Source organism: Heptranchias perlo, chromosome 29 (genome assembly GCF_035084215.1).
Source record: "Heptranchias perlo isolate sHepPer1 chromosome 29, sHepPer1.hap1, whole genome shotgun sequence".
In the NCBI taxonomy this organism is placed as follows: domain Eukaryota; kingdom Metazoa; phylum Chordata; class Chondrichthyes; order Hexanchiformes; family Hexanchidae; genus Heptranchias; species Heptranchias perlo.
The window spans coordinates 24,509,213-24,527,017 of NC_090353.1; the positions used below are offsets into that span (position 1 = coordinate 24,509,213).

The 17,805-nt window shown below is 42.1% G+C and overlaps 1 protein-coding gene across 5 annotated transcripts in view; it reads right to left on the reverse strand.

The window, feature by feature from the left end:
- The window catches only part of LOC137299516 (casein kinase I), a 120,553-nt gene that overhangs the window by 3,498 nt on the left and 99,250 nt on the right, over positions 1-17,805 (reverse strand). For 4 of the 5 annotated variants that reach the window (XM_067968319.1, XM_067968315.1, XM_067968316.1 and 1 more), the window contains 3 exons: positions 16,914-16,994; positions 11,234-11,338; positions 5,500-5,606 (listed from right to left, as the gene is read on the reverse strand). In XM_067968319.1, coding sequence (XP_067824420.1) covers positions 5,500-5,606; positions 11,234-11,338; positions 16,914-16,994 — 293 coding nt within the window. The remainder of the gene's footprint in view (positions 1-5,499; positions 5,607-11,233; positions 11,339-16,913; positions 16,995-17,805) is intronic. The other variant, XM_067968320.1, reaches the window with a different exon arrangement.

Here is a 17,805-nt window from a genome sequence, read left to right on the forward strand (position 1 = left end):
AGTTGTCTGGGTAACGGCCAAAGGAAAAAAAAAGTGCATATAGTGGATATCTAAATGAAGGATTTTATTTCTGGTCATTTAGCAAAAACGTTTTTGGGTGGCGATATATTTATTGATAATAAATCCACTGCCACATTAAGAGGTTTGTGGACCTCCTTTGGACACTGAGTGCAAGCATCAAATGCTCTCTTGACAAGGCAGATGCAAATTAAATCCTCCTCTACCGTTAAAAATATGCACTCACCATAACCTCAGCAGAACAACCCCATATGCACCAGCCATGCTCATAGCAATTTTGGGCAGAGACACCAATTTGTACTGAATTGTGGCCAAGTTTAATGCTATCTGTGCCCATTAAGTACTGAGTTGAAACTGTCACAATTAATTTTACATAGGATTTATACAACCACCAGAAAGGGGAGAATTTTATCCCATCAATCTCATGCCAGGGATTAAAGGACAGTGTGCTAACCAACTCAGCTCCCAAATTTTTTTATTAGTACAGAAACAGAAAATATCACTTCACTTAGAGAACTTGACAATATATCCAGGTGGAGAATTTGAGAGAACTCAACAGATGTGTCCTGTCACAGATTTATATTTTGATAGCTGCACAAGCATTCTATACTGAAAGTGAAACAAGATGATACTACAGTTTGAGCAAATTAATTTGGATAACAAATCAATGGTGATTTAGTTGGATCTGCTCTGGGCACCACCATTAGCATGCTGAACAATTGGTTCGCCTCCACTTTCAACATTCTTGTCTCCATCAAATACGAGACTGTCTCCCAAGAACAATAGGTACCTGGTGTGCCCAAGAAAGGTGACTTACAATAAGCCACTTGGCAATATTACTCTGAAAGCAGCTGTGAGTAGATTTAAGTCCATAGGTTGGGACAACTCTCACTTCAGTTCCCCTCCCATTCTCATGGGGAAATACCAGTTTAAGGAAATGTTTCAAGACTGAAATGCCGAGACAGGAACTTGGTATGTGGGAGAATCACACTATCAACCCACATCCCATTACGCTCTGATGCAATACATTAGTGCTTCAGTGCACCGCACCACTACACTGCCCTTTTGTAGCTATATGTTTAAGGAGGCCAACAATTTGCCATAGGGAGAGAAGGGAAGATTCAGAGGAAGAGAGTTATCCCAGACCACTGTTGTACACACCCACAACTGAGACAGGACACCATGATTCTTAAATTGATTCTCAATCCTTAAAAAAAAACCTTTAAAATGGGAAAGGAGAAATGTTCTAAAGTAATAGTTTTGCCAAAATGTGACTCTTGCCAAAGTAATTTAGTGAGAAATTTAAAAATGCCTAAACTTTTCAGGCACATAGATGGTTTCCCCCATCATGGGTACGGTAGCATAGTGGTTATGTTACTGGACTAGTAATCCAGAGGCCTGGACTAATAATCCAGAGTCATGATTTCAAATCCCGCCACGGCAGATGGGGAATTTAAACTCAATTAATTAAATTCAATTAATTAAATAACATCTGGAATTAAAATACTAGTAACAGTAATGGTGGCCATGAAACTACCGGATTGTCGTAAAAACCCATCTGGTTCACTAATGCCCTTTAGGGAAGGAAGCCTGCCGTCCTTACCCGGTCTGGCCGATATGTGACTCCAGACCCACAGCAATGTGGTTGATTCTTAATTGCCCTTTGAAATGGCCTGGCAAGCCAGTCAGTTGTACAATCTCACTAAAAAAAGGCACAAAAAGAATAAAACCGGACGGACCACCCGGCACCGGACACGACAATGGCAAACCAAGCCCAGTTGACTCTGAAAAGTCCTCCTCACTAACATCTGGGGACTTGTGCCAAAATTGGGAGAGCTGTCCCACAGATTAGTCAAGCAACAGCCTGACATAGTCATACTCACAGCATCATACCTTTCAGCCAACATCCAGACTCTTCCATCACCATCCCTGGGTATGTCCTGTTCCACCGGCAGGACAAACCTACCAGAGGTGGCAGTACAGTGATATACAGTCAGGAGGGAGTGGTCCTGGGAGTCCTCAACATTGACTCTGGACCTCATGAAATCTCATGGCATCAGGTCAAACATGGGCAAGGAAACCTCCTGCTGATTACTACCTACCGTCCTCCCTCGGCTGATGAATCAGTCCTCCTCCATGTTGAACACCACTTGGAGGAAGCACTGAGGGTAGCAAGGGCACAGAATGTACTCTGGGTAGGGGACTTCAATGTCCATCACCAAGAGTGGCTCGGTAGCACCACTACTGACCGAGCTGGCCGAGTCCTAAAGGACATAGCTGCTAGACTGGGCCTGCGGCAGGTGGTGAGTGAACCAACACGAGGGAAAAACTTACTTGACCTCGTCCTCACCAATCTACCTGTCGCAAATGCATCTGTTCATGACAGTATTGGTAGGAGTGACCACCGCACAGTCCTCGTGGAGACGAAGTCCTGTCTTTGCACTGAGGACACCATCCAACGTGTTGTGTGGCACTACCACCGTGCTAAATAGGATAGATTCAGAACAGATCTAGCAGCTCATAACTGGGCATCCATGAGGCGCTGTGGGCCATCAGCAGCAGCAGAATTGTATTCCAGCACAATCTGTAACCTCATGGCCTGGCATATTCCTCACTCTACCATTACCAACAAGCCAGGGGATCAACCCTGGTTCAATGAGGAGTGTAGACGAGCATGCCAGGAGCAGCACCAGGCGTACCTAAAAATGAGGGGCCAACCTGGTGAAGCTACAACTCAGGACTACATGCATGCTAAACAGCGGAAGCAACATGCCATAGACAGAGCTAAGCAATTCCACAACCAACGGATCAGATCAAAGCTCTGCAGTCCTGCCACATCCAGTCGTGAATGGTGGTGGACAATTAAACAACTAACGGGAGGAAGAGGCTCTGCAAACATCCCCATCCTCAATGATGGCGGAGTCCAGCACGTGAGTGCAAAACACAAGGCTGAAGCGTTTGCAACCATCTTCAGCCAGAAGTGCCGAGTGGATGATCCATCTCGGCCTCCTCCCAATATCCCCATCATCACAGAAGCCAGTCTTCAGCCAATTCGATTCACTCCACGTGATATCAAGAAACGGCTGAGTGCATTGGATACAACAAAGGCTATGGGCCCCGACAACATCCCAGCTGTAGTGCTGAAGACTTGTGCTCCAGAACTAGCTGCGCCTCTCGCCAAGCTGTTCCAGTACAGCTACAACACTGGCATCCACCCGACAATGTGGAAAATTGCCCAGGTATGTCCTGTCCATAAAAAGCAGGACAAATCCAATCCGGCCAATTACCGCCCCATCAGTCTACTCTCAATCATCAGCAAAGTAATGGAAGGTGCCGTCGACAGTGCTATCAAGGGGCATATACTCACCAATAACCTGCTCACCGATGCTCAGTTTGGGTTTTGCCAGGACCGCTTGGCTCCAGACCTCATTACAGCCTTGGTCCAAACATGGACAAAAGAGCTGAATTCCAGAGGTGAGGTGAGAGTGACTGCCCTTGACATAAAGGCAGCATTTGACAGAGTGTGGCACCAAGGAGCCCTAGTAAAATTGAAGTCAATGGGAATCAGGGGGAAAAATCTCCAGTGGTTGGAGTCATACCTAGTGCAAAGGAAGATGGTAGTGGTTGTTGGAGGCCAATCATCTCAGCCCCAGGACATTGCTGCAGGAGTTCCTCAGGGCAGTGTCCTCGGCCCAACCATCTTCAGCTGCTTCATCAATGACCTTCCCTCCATCATCAGGTCAGAAATGGGGATGTTCGCTGATGATTGCAGCGTTCAGTTCCATTCGCAACCCCTCAGATAACGAAGCAGTCCGAGTCCGCATGCAGCAAGACCTGGACAACATCCAGGCTTGGGCTCATAAGTGGCAAGTAACATTTGCGCCAGACAAGTGCCAGGCAATGACCATCTGCAACAAGAGAGAGTCTAACCACCTCCCCTTGACATTCAACGGCATTACCATCGCCGATTCTCCCACCATCAACATCCTGGGGGTCACCATTGACCAGAAAGTTAACTACTGGACCAGCCATATAAATACTGTGGCTACAAGAGCAGGTCAGAGGCTGGGTATTCTACGGCGAGTGACTCACCTCCTGACTCCCCAAAGCCTTTCCACCATCTACAAGGCACAAGTCAGGAGTGTGATGGAATACTCTCCACTTGCTTGGATGAGTGCAGCTCCAGCAACACTCGAGAAGCTCGACACCATCCAGGACAAAGCAGCCCGCTTGATTGGCACCTCATCCACCACCCTAAACATTCACTCCCTTCACCACCGGCGCGCAGTGGCTACAGTGTGTACCATCCACAGGATGCACTGCAGCAACTCGCCAAGGCTTCTTCAACAGCACCTCCCAAACCCGCGACCTCTACCACCTAGAAGGACAAGAGCAGCAGGCACATGGGATCAACACCACATCCCCTCCAAGTCATACACCATCCCGACTTGGAAATATATCGCCGTTCCTTCATCGTTGCTGGGTCAAAATCCTGGAACTCCCTTCCTAACAGCACTGTGGGAAAACCTTCACCATACAGACTGCAGCGGTTCAAGGCGGCGGCTCACCACCACCTTCTCAAGGACAATTAGGGATGGGCAATAAATGCTGGCCTTGCCAGCGACACCCACATCCCATGAACGAATAAAAAAAAACCAACCCCAGTATAATTCGCTTCAGCACCATGTCACGGAGCCATCGTGAATCCTGATCGCTGTGGCTGAAGTGCAGTGAAGGCTGAAATTGACTGTATTTGTAACTGAAATGAGTCCAGCTGTTTCAGGAAGCTCAAGAGAAGCAACACACTAACTGTAAGGACCAAGGGAGGAGCAGGAACGTCACCTGAATCCCATGCCTGAATAACTGATCTCATCAATTTGGAAATAGAGTTAGAGTTCTGTGCTTCCAACATCACCTGTTTAGTAAAATGCAGAAATAAAAGATTGTTTTGCTTGTAAGCCATTTATAGCTCAATACATTCTAGTGAAATGTGAATCCTTGATTCTTCCCTCTCCCCTGTCCCCTTCCATGAACCCACTCCACTCTGAATGCAGAGTCTTTGAGCTCTGTTGCAGAATACCATCTCACTATATGTCCCTGTGTCGACTTGCAGGAACAGAACGTAATGCAAGTGCTACTGATAGAGTCTTTGTAAAACTGAATAAATTAAACAAAGGCAGCTTTGAGTGCTAAATGTACTTTGCAGCTTTTAAAACACACTTGTTTGCAATCATACTTTCAAAAATGATTTTCTGTCAATTTTTAGTATGGAATGTCATGATCAAGTGGAGACATTTTTACAATAGAAATGAAGATTCAGAACCACATATAAGGTTTGTGTATGACACATACTTTAAGTTTACATCATAAGCTATGCTGATCATTTATGTCATGTCCAAGTATACAATTATTCAGAACCTATTTTTGCTTAATACTGCTATATACTAAGTAATTATGTGGAAAGTTAGGAGAAATTCATACTTGGTATCATCTGCCACTTCAATCTCTGCTGGGGCTGTGATGGGTGCATTGGAGTGTCCTGCTGTGGGGTCATCTGTGTTAAGCTCTCCATTTGTTGAACTCACCACCTTAAAACAAAATCCAGAAAATAAATAAGAAATGTGCAATTTCCTGTAACTTACCTATTTTTAATGTATGATGTACTGTATATTTAAAGAAACAAGAAAAAAAGCTTGCAATTGACGAAAAGAAATCACCCGAAGTCACACACGTAGTTTCACCCAAGAGATAGAACAAATAAAAATACAAACAGAAACTATGCAATTCCAATCGAAGTAACCATAAACTAAGTGATGCTTACTATAATCAACCATTTCAATGACAATAATAAAAGTGGTGATGGAAATGCTGCAAAAATATCAACATTAAAAATACAGGTCAACTAAACATAAATACGGCACATCAAAAATCACTGAAGTATGTACAAAACTACACAGTAGAGACGGCAATCTTGTGGATAGATGTCTGTTTATTGCAGTGATATACCTACATATGCAAAGAAAATATAGCATATTTTAAAAATAGTCATAGTACTTAACGTTAGGATTAAAAAGTCCTGGGTGATATGGTGGACTATGCATTAAAGCTGCAATGTGTATTGTAACATGGCTCATGCCTGCAATTGGGCATTCATCAAATTCCTGATCTCAACTATGTTGTTGTGGAGCAGCACTTAGCAGAGACCAGAAATCCTCTTCATACAAGATGGGGAAATTACTGATTGACCAGTAGATTTGAGCATGTCAACTTGGCTCAGTTGGTAGTATACTATGGATCAGAAGTTTGAGTTTGGTCCCACAGTAGGTGTTGGAGCACATAACCTAGGCTGAGACTCCACTGCAGTACTGAATCAATCTGTCTGTTCCACTGCACTATTTGAAGAAAAGCAGAAAATTCTCCTAGTGTCCTAACCAACATTCCCTTTTACTTTCTGGTGAAGCTGGTTGAAATTAACTGGTCATACACCCACTAAATAGTTGATTGGTCATTCATCTCATTTACTTGTGGGAAGTTTTTTGCTGCGTGAAATGCTTTTTCAAATACTCACGCACCTTTTAGTAACTGATTACAGAGCTGAACTGGCAGAGGCCTAGAAACAGGCGTTGGCCCACTCCTTGGCTAGGAAAGACCATGATGGGATAGGGAGGGGGTAAGAGAGATTGGGTTTAGCCTGTTGCACATATCGAAACATCTGAACTCCCACCTTTCAAAGATAAAAATCCAAGAAGCATCAACCTGTGTAAGAAGGAAGAAATAACTGCTTTTATATAGCATCTTATGTCCTTAGGATGTCCTAAAATGCTTTATAGCCAATGGATTACTTTTTTGAAGTGCAGTCACTGTTGTTAGATACCGCCAGTCTGTTGTAACATAAATCTCAAACCTGTACTTGTCCGCAGTCCAACGAACAATGAATAGTATCCTCCTTCAGAATGGACGGGGCATATTTCTGTGGTAGAATTTGTATTAAGCTGACACAACTTGGTGTTGTAAAATTGTTTACAATTGTCAACCCCAGTCCATCACCGGCATCTCCACATCACAACTGGTGATGGCAGATTAGGATAAAACTAATTCTTTGTGGCACATTTGATAATTCTTAACGTGACCAGGCAGTTCTAAGCTGCTCCAGGGCACTATTGATGATTGATCATGCAGCCTGGTTCATTGATGGAACCTGGAAGGGTAGACCAATTATTGGGTCATTCCCACTCAGCTCCAGATAATCTGGCAATCCAATTCCCTAACATGTAGGTTGGTCCTAGTTGGATAATCAGCAGAAAGCTTGCCAATGCTGGCAACGTGCTATTTTAGCCTGTTAAACTCCAGACGACTTGCGGGGCATGGGGTATCCTAAGCCTTGATTTCTGCCAACCTGTTCTACAGCAAAAATTTATAATTCACTAAGGAAAATTATGGGTATAAACATGTGGTTGACTGTGACATGGCACAGTGCACTGCACATCCAATAAATTGTTTCATCCATTAACACACAAACTCAAATATCCAGTTATTTTATGCAATAGGTTCTAAATGTCAATTTAAACCATGTAAGAATTTCCTCTTTATTTGAGGTAGGAAATCTGGTCCCTAGCACCAGGGGAATTCAGTTACTAAATTTGTGGTGCCTTGCATGCAATAGTGGTGTGAGCAAAAGTACTTCTGCACTTGTTGTCTGATAAAGCAGAAAGGAATAAGTAATTTACTGTATCACAAGAATGACAGAAAATTCAATGTGAAGGAGTTTACAAAAGGGCATACTTCAGCAGACCAGGCAGGGACAACAAATTCTCTACAGATATGAATAGATTGGTGACTGAGCCTGGTGAATAGCAGGTGGAAGCACAATTTAGAGAGTCAACTAACGCAGTTTTCCTCTGAGAAAGTGATTCCCAGCTAGACAAAAATGATCTCCATGAGTTTTCTACATCTTTTGAGGTTGCAGAGGAGAATCCGAAACTGGGAATGCCTTGTTGCTTGTTTTTCCTGCATATTATCACTGTGTAACTTGGTTCAGAGAGGTTGACTATTGGCTTTCCCCAAGAGAAGTTTTAATTTTGGTTATTAGCAAGAGGACGATGTAACAAACCACTCCTAGCTTACTTAGTGAAAAGAATCATAGAATCATACAGCCCCTCGTGCCTGTGCTGGCTCTTTGAAAGAGCTATCCAATTAGTCCCACTCCTTTGCTCTTTCCCCATAGCCCTGCAAAGAAGAACGAACTTCCATTTATAAAGCATCTTACATGACCACAGGACGTTGCAAAGCAATTCAGAGTCAATTAATTACTTCTGAAGTGCAGACAATGCAGCAGCCAATTTGCACATAGCAAGATCACACAGACAGCAATGAGATGAATGACCATTTAAACTGTTTTAGTGATGTTGATTAAGAGATAAATGTTGGCCAGGACACTGGGAGAACTCCCCTGCTCTTCTTCGAATAATTCCATGGTATCTTTTGTGTCTACTTGAGAGGGTAGATGGGACCTTGGTTCATCCAAGGGATGGGACCACTGGCAGTGCAGCACTCCTTCAGTATTGCACTGAAGTACCAGCCTAAATTATGTTCTCAAGACTCTCAAGTGGGCCTTGAAACCATGACCTTCCGACACACATGGAGTAGGGGAAACCTGAAGGATGATTTACTCTGCATCATTCTTGTGTGTCTTATGACACGGTTTAAGAACAGCATTTGTAAAGACCTGGAGGCAGGTCACTAGACCAACATTTTGGCAAAGGAATGATACTGGGGAAGACAGAGAGGGAGAGAAATGTTTCCTTGAAGGAACTCTCAAAAGCATCCGGGGCATTCCAGACACTAAATACCAAGTAATTTATTTTTTGAGAGATTAGTTTCTCCTTTTATTCTCTCTTTGTGTGGAATCACATGGCACGTTATGTCTCTGGCCATTACTTGGCTTCCAACAATGCTGCTTCATAACTGCTTAGTGCGGCCAGGGGGGAGTGAACTCTCATTCCCTTTCTGTGTACAAGTATTTGGGCTCTGCCTGGCACCTTCACATTACAACACTGCTAAGGCCATCATGTTACCACATGGCAATTGAGGATATGTTACCCATTGGGGAGTTAAAATGCTGAGTATTCTCCCATGTTTCAGAGATCTGAAGAGTGCATGGGGGCAAACTCAAAAGATTGTCTCACTTTACAACATAGCAGTGATGGTCCAGCAATGCAGTTTGATGGTGACAGTATGATATTGTGGAAAATTCCACCTTCTCATCCAACGGTATGACAGTGGATGTCAGCTGGAATTTAAGTATAGCTAAATCATTTGCATACGCTAGGCAAAAATTTGGATTAAAATTTTCAAACTAAATCCAAAATAATGCGTTTTTAAAAAAGGGAAGTCCTGCAAAATATTGTGCAAGATTAAATTGCAACTTGTCAGCCTTGGCTCAGTGGTAGCACTCTCGCCTGTGATAAAAGGTTATGGATTTAAGGTCCACTTCAGAGACAAGCACATAATCTGAGCTGATCCTCAGTACTGCTCTGAAGTGAGTGTTGCACTGTCGGAGGTGCCGCCTTGTGGATGGGACGTTAAACTGAGCTCCCATCTTCTCTCTGAGGTGGACGTAAAGGATCCCAAGGCATTATCCAGAGAAGAGTGGGGAGTTCTCCCAGTGTCCTGACCAACATTTATCCCTTAACCAACATCACTAACAGTTTCATTGGTCATTTATCTCATTGTTGTTTGTGTGATCTTGCCACGTGTAAACTGGCTGCCACATTTCCTTACATTAAAAAAAGTGACTACATTTCAAAAGTAATTAATTGACTGTGAAGCAATGTCCTGCTGTCATGTAAGGTGCTATATAAATGTTCTTTCATTTCACTATTTCCCAAGACATTTGATCTAGTGGGAAATATTCTGTGAAAGTAAACAAAACTCAGCTTCAATATGCAACAGTACATACTTTCAATTTGCAATGCATACAAACAGATACAAAGTTACTGGAATAAGTTTCGGAATGTACATTCTGATGTACATCACTGTGCAATCATGCATACATAGGCTCAAAAGAACTCTCAACTAAAAATACACGTATGACCTACAACAAACGTGTCATTTCCTAAGGAGATGTAGAGCTATTATGGTTATCACTGGCAGAAAACACCTGCAACAAAGATCCTATCATACAACACTCATCTATGTCAGCAATTCACAATAAATTAGCAGACAATTCCCTCCACCACTCAAGAAGTGTTGCCTCTAAATTTTACTTCCTCTTCTGTTGTCTTCGCCTGAGGTATTAAATCATGCTGTGGAACAGAGCAGTGGGTGTCAGCAGGCCTCCAAGAGTTCCTTCCTTGAACTGGCCAGTGTTGTGACAAGCCTAGACAGTGAGTGTTGGCAGGCTGTGTGATCATGATATTCGTCATAGCCTGAGCTCAACCATATCTCCACCCAAGATCCAAAAATATAGATTACTGGCAGGGTTATAAGAAACAGTAAATGGAGTTGAGGTACAGATCAGCAAAGATCTAATTGAATGGCAGAACAGGCTCCAGGGGTTGATTGGCCTATTCCTGTTCCAATGTAACAGTAACTCTGGCTGATTTTCCCTCTCCGTAGCCCATTGACAAGAGGTCAATTTTAATTACCCCTCCCCCAACCCCCAAATGAAATCTGCTAATTCAATATAAACCAGACATTGAACCTAGAACCTTGCTGATCAGTAACATTTAGGACAAATGTGGTGCATTTACTCATTCAACGTATTACAATTGTGGATCTACACAGATGCTTGGATTACCAACCATTTGGCTTACATCCAAGTAACTAGTTGAGGACCTTGAGAATGGACCCATGTTCAAGCCATTATCAAGTGGGAATCCAAAATCTAAACAGGAATCCAGGAAGTGTGGTATATTTGTTTTTTGTCATTTCACCAACATTTTAGAATGTTTAGATAATAGGTTAGCATCAACTTCTGATACCATTTAGCTGTACAACTGACTAATTACTACTAGATATAGTTAAACTGAATACTACATTAAAAAAAAATCACATTATGAATGTCGCTTGAAATCGGGTTACAATGCAGAATTAAAAGTGAAGCAAACTAACATTCAGTACTCGCGAAATTAAATTGGTTTGCAAGGATGGCACATCAGCTTCACAAGCAACACACCAAAGAATGGTTAGAACATGCAACTAATGCAGAAAGTACCTGTACGGAACCTCCGAGCCTGTCTGATGCTAGATGTGCTCCCAAATGATGTGAACTGGGCTGACAGCTGGAATGAGGTTCCCATGCTCCATTGCGATCTGCCAACTGCCAACGTTAAAAAAGAAAAAAAAGAGAAAAACAAACAAAAAAAAAAAACCACAAAAGTGAGGGGAAAGTCATGCTGAAGCAAGCAGATACAGCAATTATATAAAACGCAAATTAGTAAATCTGCCAAATTAAAAGCGCAAAGTGCATTAGAAAAACAACTGACAGTGAAGAGGATTACTACAAGTGAGGCAATATCAGTGAGCAAACAGAAAAAAATAATGGTTAAGGAGCAAAAACAATTGTAGCATACAAACAAAAAAAAAGTCGGCTTCCATAAAAGCAACATATCTATTATCTTTTGCTTTAGAATCCTTTTCAGGATTTGGAAAAGCCTTCTGTTTCCAATTAAACCGATTTTTAAAAAAAGATGAAATTCTGGGTTTGCTTGATTATCTTTTGTAAGGAGCAGAAGTTGTTTTGCAGCATCTTCCCTTCCTTCAGGAGACTAAATACGTTGGAGAGAGATCATGATAGAGCAAATTGCAGTAGGTGCAGGCTCAAGGGACCGATTGTCTTTTTCTTGTACTATGCTTCCTTATGTATTCTTAAAGAATGTAAATCTTCTATAGTAAAAGCATTTTCTGATCAAGTAGAAACTTGATCAAAAAACAAGTGATCTGATTAAGCGGGTAATTGCGAATGTATTTCGGATGGATTCAGAGAAAAGTTCAGATATATTTTCACCAATAGCTCACTAAGTTTTTACACATTTAACGTTTTAGTTAGAGGCAACAAGTTCAGTGTAGATCTCCTGATCTGAATATGGATTTGACATACTCGCCTCTGCTCTGAACTATGAAAGGTGCTGAACATGATTAACATTACTTAAGGGTTCAAAACAAAGATAATAAGCTACTTCTCGATTTGAAGTACTAGCTTCTTTAACTGTCTCCCCCTTTGGTATTATCTCCCAAAATGTATTATAATGCAGAGTCAAATGGAATATTTTTGGTAAAAGTGACAATTTGTTCTAACTTTAAATGTTACACCTAAATTTTATCATTTCTTTTGCCCTCTGTCCCTTTTTAAGTTATATTTCTCATTACAGTCATTTTTTTCTTGCCCACAGATTTCAAGCTGTAAATTCAGGGTAAATACCAGTACTGGTAACTTGCATACGTGCTAACCTACAGAACTCAGAATAGCTGACAACTCAGCATACAACTGTGAAACACCCCAGAATAAAGTCACTGCTTCAAGGTGACTGAATTAAGTTAAACTCCTTTTTATTACATTGGAAATCAGATTTCTCAGTGATGTGTCACAATTCAGTGTGTTTCACTGTGAAAACAAAACCAATGAGCGGGAGGAGGTATTGGCGGTTTTAGCAGGCCTAAAAATGGATAAATCCCCAGGCCCGGACGAAATGTATCCCAGGCTACTGTGTGAGGCAAAGGAGGAGATTGCGGGGGCTCAGACACATATATTCAGAACCTCTCTGGCCACAGGGGATGTGCCAGAGGACTGGAGAACCGCTAATGTAATACCATTATTCAAGAAGGGGAGTAGGGAAAAACCGGGGAACTACAGGCCAGTGAGCCTAACATCAGTGGTAGGAAAATTATTGGAAAAAATTCTGAAGGACAAAATTAGTCTCCACTTGGAGAAGCAAGGATTAATCAGGGATAGTCAACATGGCTTTGTCAAGGGAAGATCATGTCTGACTAATTTGATTGAATTTTTTGAGGGGGTGACTAGGCGTGTGGATGAGGGTAACGCAGTGGATGTGGTATACATGGATTTCAGTAAGGCCTTCGATAAAGTCCCCCACAGGAGACTGGTCAAGAAGGTACGAGCCCATGGAATCCAGGGTGCCTTGGCACTTTGGATACAAAACTGGCTTAGTGGCAGAAGGCAGAGGGTGATGGTCGAAGGTTGTTTTTGTGACTGGAAGCCTGTGGCCAGTGGGGTACCACAGGGATCGGTGCTGGGTCCCTTGCTGTTTGTGGTCTACATTAATGACTTGGATATGAATGTAAAAGGTATGATCAGTAAGTTCGCTGATGATACAAAAATTGGTAGGGTGGTAAATAGCGAGGAGGATAGCCTCAGTCTGCAGGACGATATAGATGGGTTGGTCAGATGGGCGGAACAGTGGCAAATGGAATTTAACCCGGAAAAGTGCGAGGTGATGCACTTTGGAGGGACTAACAAGGCAAGGGAATACACAATGAATGGGAGGACCCTAGGCAAGACAGAGGGTCAGAGGGATCTTGGTGTGCAAGTTCACAGATCCCTGAAGGCGGCGGAACAGGTAGATAAGGTGGTAAAGAAGGCATATGGGATACTTGCCTTTATTAGCCGAGGCATAGAATATAAGAGCAAGGAGGTTATGATGGAGCTGTATAAAACACTGGTTAGGCCACAGCTGGAGTACTGTGTGCAGTTCTGGTCGCCACACTACAGGAAGGATGTGATCGCTTTGGAGAGGGTGCAGAGGAGATTCACCAGGATGTTACCAGGGCTGGAGCGCTTCAGCTATGAAGAGAGACTGGGAAGATTGGGTTTGTTTTCCTTGGAGCAGAGGAGGCTGAGGGGGGACATGATTGAGGTGTACAAAATTATGAGGGGCACAGATAGGATGGATACTGAGGAGCTTTTTCCCTTCGTTGAGGGTACTATAACAAGGGGACATAGATTCAAGGTAAAAGGCGGGAGGTTTAGAGGGGATTTGAGAAAGAACTTTTTCACCCAGAGGGTGGTTGGAGTCTGGAACTCACTGCCTGAAAGGGTTGTGGAGGCAGGAACCCTCACAACATTCAAGAAGCATTTGGATGAGCACTTGAAATGCCATAGCATACAAGGCTACGGACCAAATGCTGGAATATGGGATTAGAGTAGACAGGGCTGATGGCCGGCGCGGACACGATGGGCCGAAGGGCCTCTATCCGTGCTGTATAACTCTATGACTCTAACTCTATGACTAATGGCCTCATGTATGACATACAAGAAGTAGTTAGAATATAAGCACTTATGGAACATGAACATGTCACAACTTAAGCTGCAGCTATATCCAATATTTCATGCGTGTTCATAACAGTCTGATTTTTCACTCATTCAGCCTCTTCCACCTGCTTGCTCTGAAGGCTCGAAATCTGTTTTACAGCTGAAAACAGTTGGAAGTACAAATGAGACTTATCCACTCTTGAAACTCCCACGTCCTTAAATGCCATTTATATTAAATAAAAGCACGTTACAAACTACAGTAAGGGGGCTGCAAATTACCACTTACTTGCATAATGGGATGATTTCAGCTGACCCCAAATCCACTGCTTTGGTGGACCTTTTGCATCTCCCCTCCCCTGCCTTCCCCATGCAAACAATGTAAACTGGGATGGGAAATGCTGAGGCCCATGCAAAAAACAGATGGCTGCCAACCATGAACTTGACTCTACCCAATCCAGAAATGATGTTCTATGACCCAAAACACTGAAAGAAGGCTGTTTGATTTGAAGCAATCTTTCACCAATTGCAACCAAAATTAATATTAAAGTTATATACAAGACACTATTTGTTTTTGCAACAATGTCTATCTGAAGTCAGCAGAAAATTCACTCAGGTCCCAAACTAGTGCAGAGTCAACTTTGATACTATTTATGCTTGATACATCCTGCTGTAAATCTCACAAAAATGCAAACTTGCACCTGAAGTATCAACAAGGTAAAAGTGGGCAATGTGTCTTTCTTCTGGAGTTGCTTGCATTTCACTGATTCCCTCCCTTTCTGCTAACATTCAAAATGAATTACAAACACTACACAAAAGTTCAAATACAAAAGCTATACAGTGAGAAACAGTTTCTTCCATGAATAAGGGAGATCTCATAATGGATGAGTGACGGAGTCTTGAGTTATGAAGGGATTCCTTCGTTGAGGAATAAGCGAGATACACCATTGCTGCCCACTGAGCAATGGAAATGTTAACAAGTGCAAAGGATGTTTTAACACTCAATTGTGATATGCGAATTGCCTCTCTTCACATACACTGGTCTTCAGAGTCATGTTATTATAGGGAGTAATTATTTCAATAGACATAAAATTAATATATAAATACACCAAGAAAGAAAGTGCAGCAAGTTGCCACTACACAGAAAGTGCTCTTATATCACCCAAGTTCCTCAAAACAATGTAGGTTGCAAGCATGATACAACCACCATAAAAGCAAGAGACTGCAGGCAATTTATGGCAGTAGTTAAAAAGTAAGCAGCAGCTCTGCTATGATGTGTCATGGTCATGTAATATATCCCATTAAGTTGCAAACATTATCAAAAAGCCTGTTGAATAAATCACAGTAGAATGCTGCATTCCTCACTCTGATGGGACGGAGTAAACGGCAGGAGTGCAACGATGCTAGATAAGTGAGCCTATGCAATTTCCAGTGGAAAAGGAATGCAGACTATAAGTTACATCATTAGAAACAAATACCTGTTTATCAAAGTGACAGCATGCAAATTCTGATATGTTTTAGTGTACATGATTCAAGTATTAAATTCTGAAGTAGCATTTATTTTAATTTTAAACAGCAATTTGATCAGATATCACTTTTGCAATAATACTGTCCTACTGCCAGAAGTGTAACCAAAGTCACTTTGATTTTATCCCTTATAAGGTTGTAGAGTTTCATGACTGTTATGATAGACAATTAAAGTTGTTCAATTTCTGTTTCCTGGATCAGATCCAGTTCTCACAAAGATTAATGAGGTAGTAGCTCGTGCACATGAGGACAGTATCCCACTAAGGCACCAGTATTCTGCCAGGTAACTAGACTGCAGTGCAAGGGAGACAAAATTTGCACTAAGCACACCTTGGTATAAAAGGTGCTCATGAAAACCAAACAACAAAAAAGCCTCTTTTTTGAAAAAAAAATTCCTCAGGAAGTGGGCAATACTGGCAAGGCTGCATTTATTGCTCATCCCTAGTTGCCCCAAGTTGACGCTGGCAGGCCTTTGTCTTGAGCAATTGTTTTACAATTCAGTCATGGGACTGGAGTCACATATAGACCAGACCAGGTAGGAGTGACAGATTCTCTTCCCTGAAGGACATTAGTGAACCAGTTGGGTTTTTATGACAATTTAGCAACTTTCATGGTTATTTTTTTCTGTTACCAACCAACAAATTACCAAATTTATTAAAATTCCATTTCACAACGTGCTATGCTGGGATTTGAACTCTCAACTTGAGTTGCTACAGGTCCAGTACCATAGCCATGATATTATCCCTCAGCACCACACTATCATATCCTGATGTGGTATAATTATGAAAGCTGTACAGGAATGTAACCATTAAGATTTGGAATTTTAATATTTTCAAGTATTTTACTATATAGTATTGCAAGCTACATGTGGTGTACAGGCTTCAAACTGGCATCTAGAGATGGTGCAAAACCTGTTGCTGGTGGAAATAGGTAATTACATTGCATCACTTTTCATGCAAAAACCTCCAAAAGCTCTATACCATAATATAGAGTTACCAGGCCGTATGACATATTTGGTAAATTCCACAATTCTTCAACATTAAGATCATTTCATAGAAGCTCCCATGTAAAGTTATGATGAAAACATTCACCAAGTCCTTACCGGTTTGGTTTGCTGTGGAGTTTTATCTCGGTTGGGTGGCGAGAGTGGTATGTCAGCATGGATTGAACCAATAGGAGTTGGCTAAAGTTAATGGAAAAAAAGTGTTCACTTTACAAAACGTTCCTTTTTTTCCTCCCTCGCTTTTCCACCCATTCCTCCTCCCCGGAAGTTAGTCACCCAAGCCCTTACCCATTCAAGTGGCCATTCTTCATACAAGCTTAGATAGCAAGTGCTGCTATGCTATTTAACTGTGGGAGCTATTACAGCCAAGCCCAGTCTTTTCCTCAGTAGACATCCACAAATACATACTTTCCAGCAAGGGTCACTAGATAGCAAGCAGGAGTGAGAACAAAGGGCACATTTTCTTTTACCTAGGGACACTGAAGCCAATTGTACTGCTTCAACTGCTACCCTGGCTTAGACCAGCTATCTCATTTGCTAGAGGCCAGAAATCAACCCCAGGATCATTCTGGTCTGTATTGCTCAATATCACACCATGTTATCCACTAAGCAGAAATATGGCAGATGAAATTCAATACAGATAAATTCATGATGTTGAGATTAAAAGGAAAAATGGGAATGTTGTTGAACCAGCTAGGGGAGAGGCTGAAACTATCTAGCTATAAATAATAACAGACTCTATTCTGTCTATGCCCACTCACTGCAGAACAGCAATTATTAAAGCAAACAGAATGTTGAGCTATATTGCCAATTCAGTAGTCGAGTCCATCATGTTGAAGGTGTTTAGTGCTCTGGTCAGACCCCATTGCCAAAGCACAATGGAAACATCCAAATCCTAGAAACATTACAAAGTAGGGCCACAAGGCTTAGCCCTAGCGTCAGAGGAGTGAGTTATGAGGGTTAGAAAAACTTGGACTCAAGCCTTCGAAGG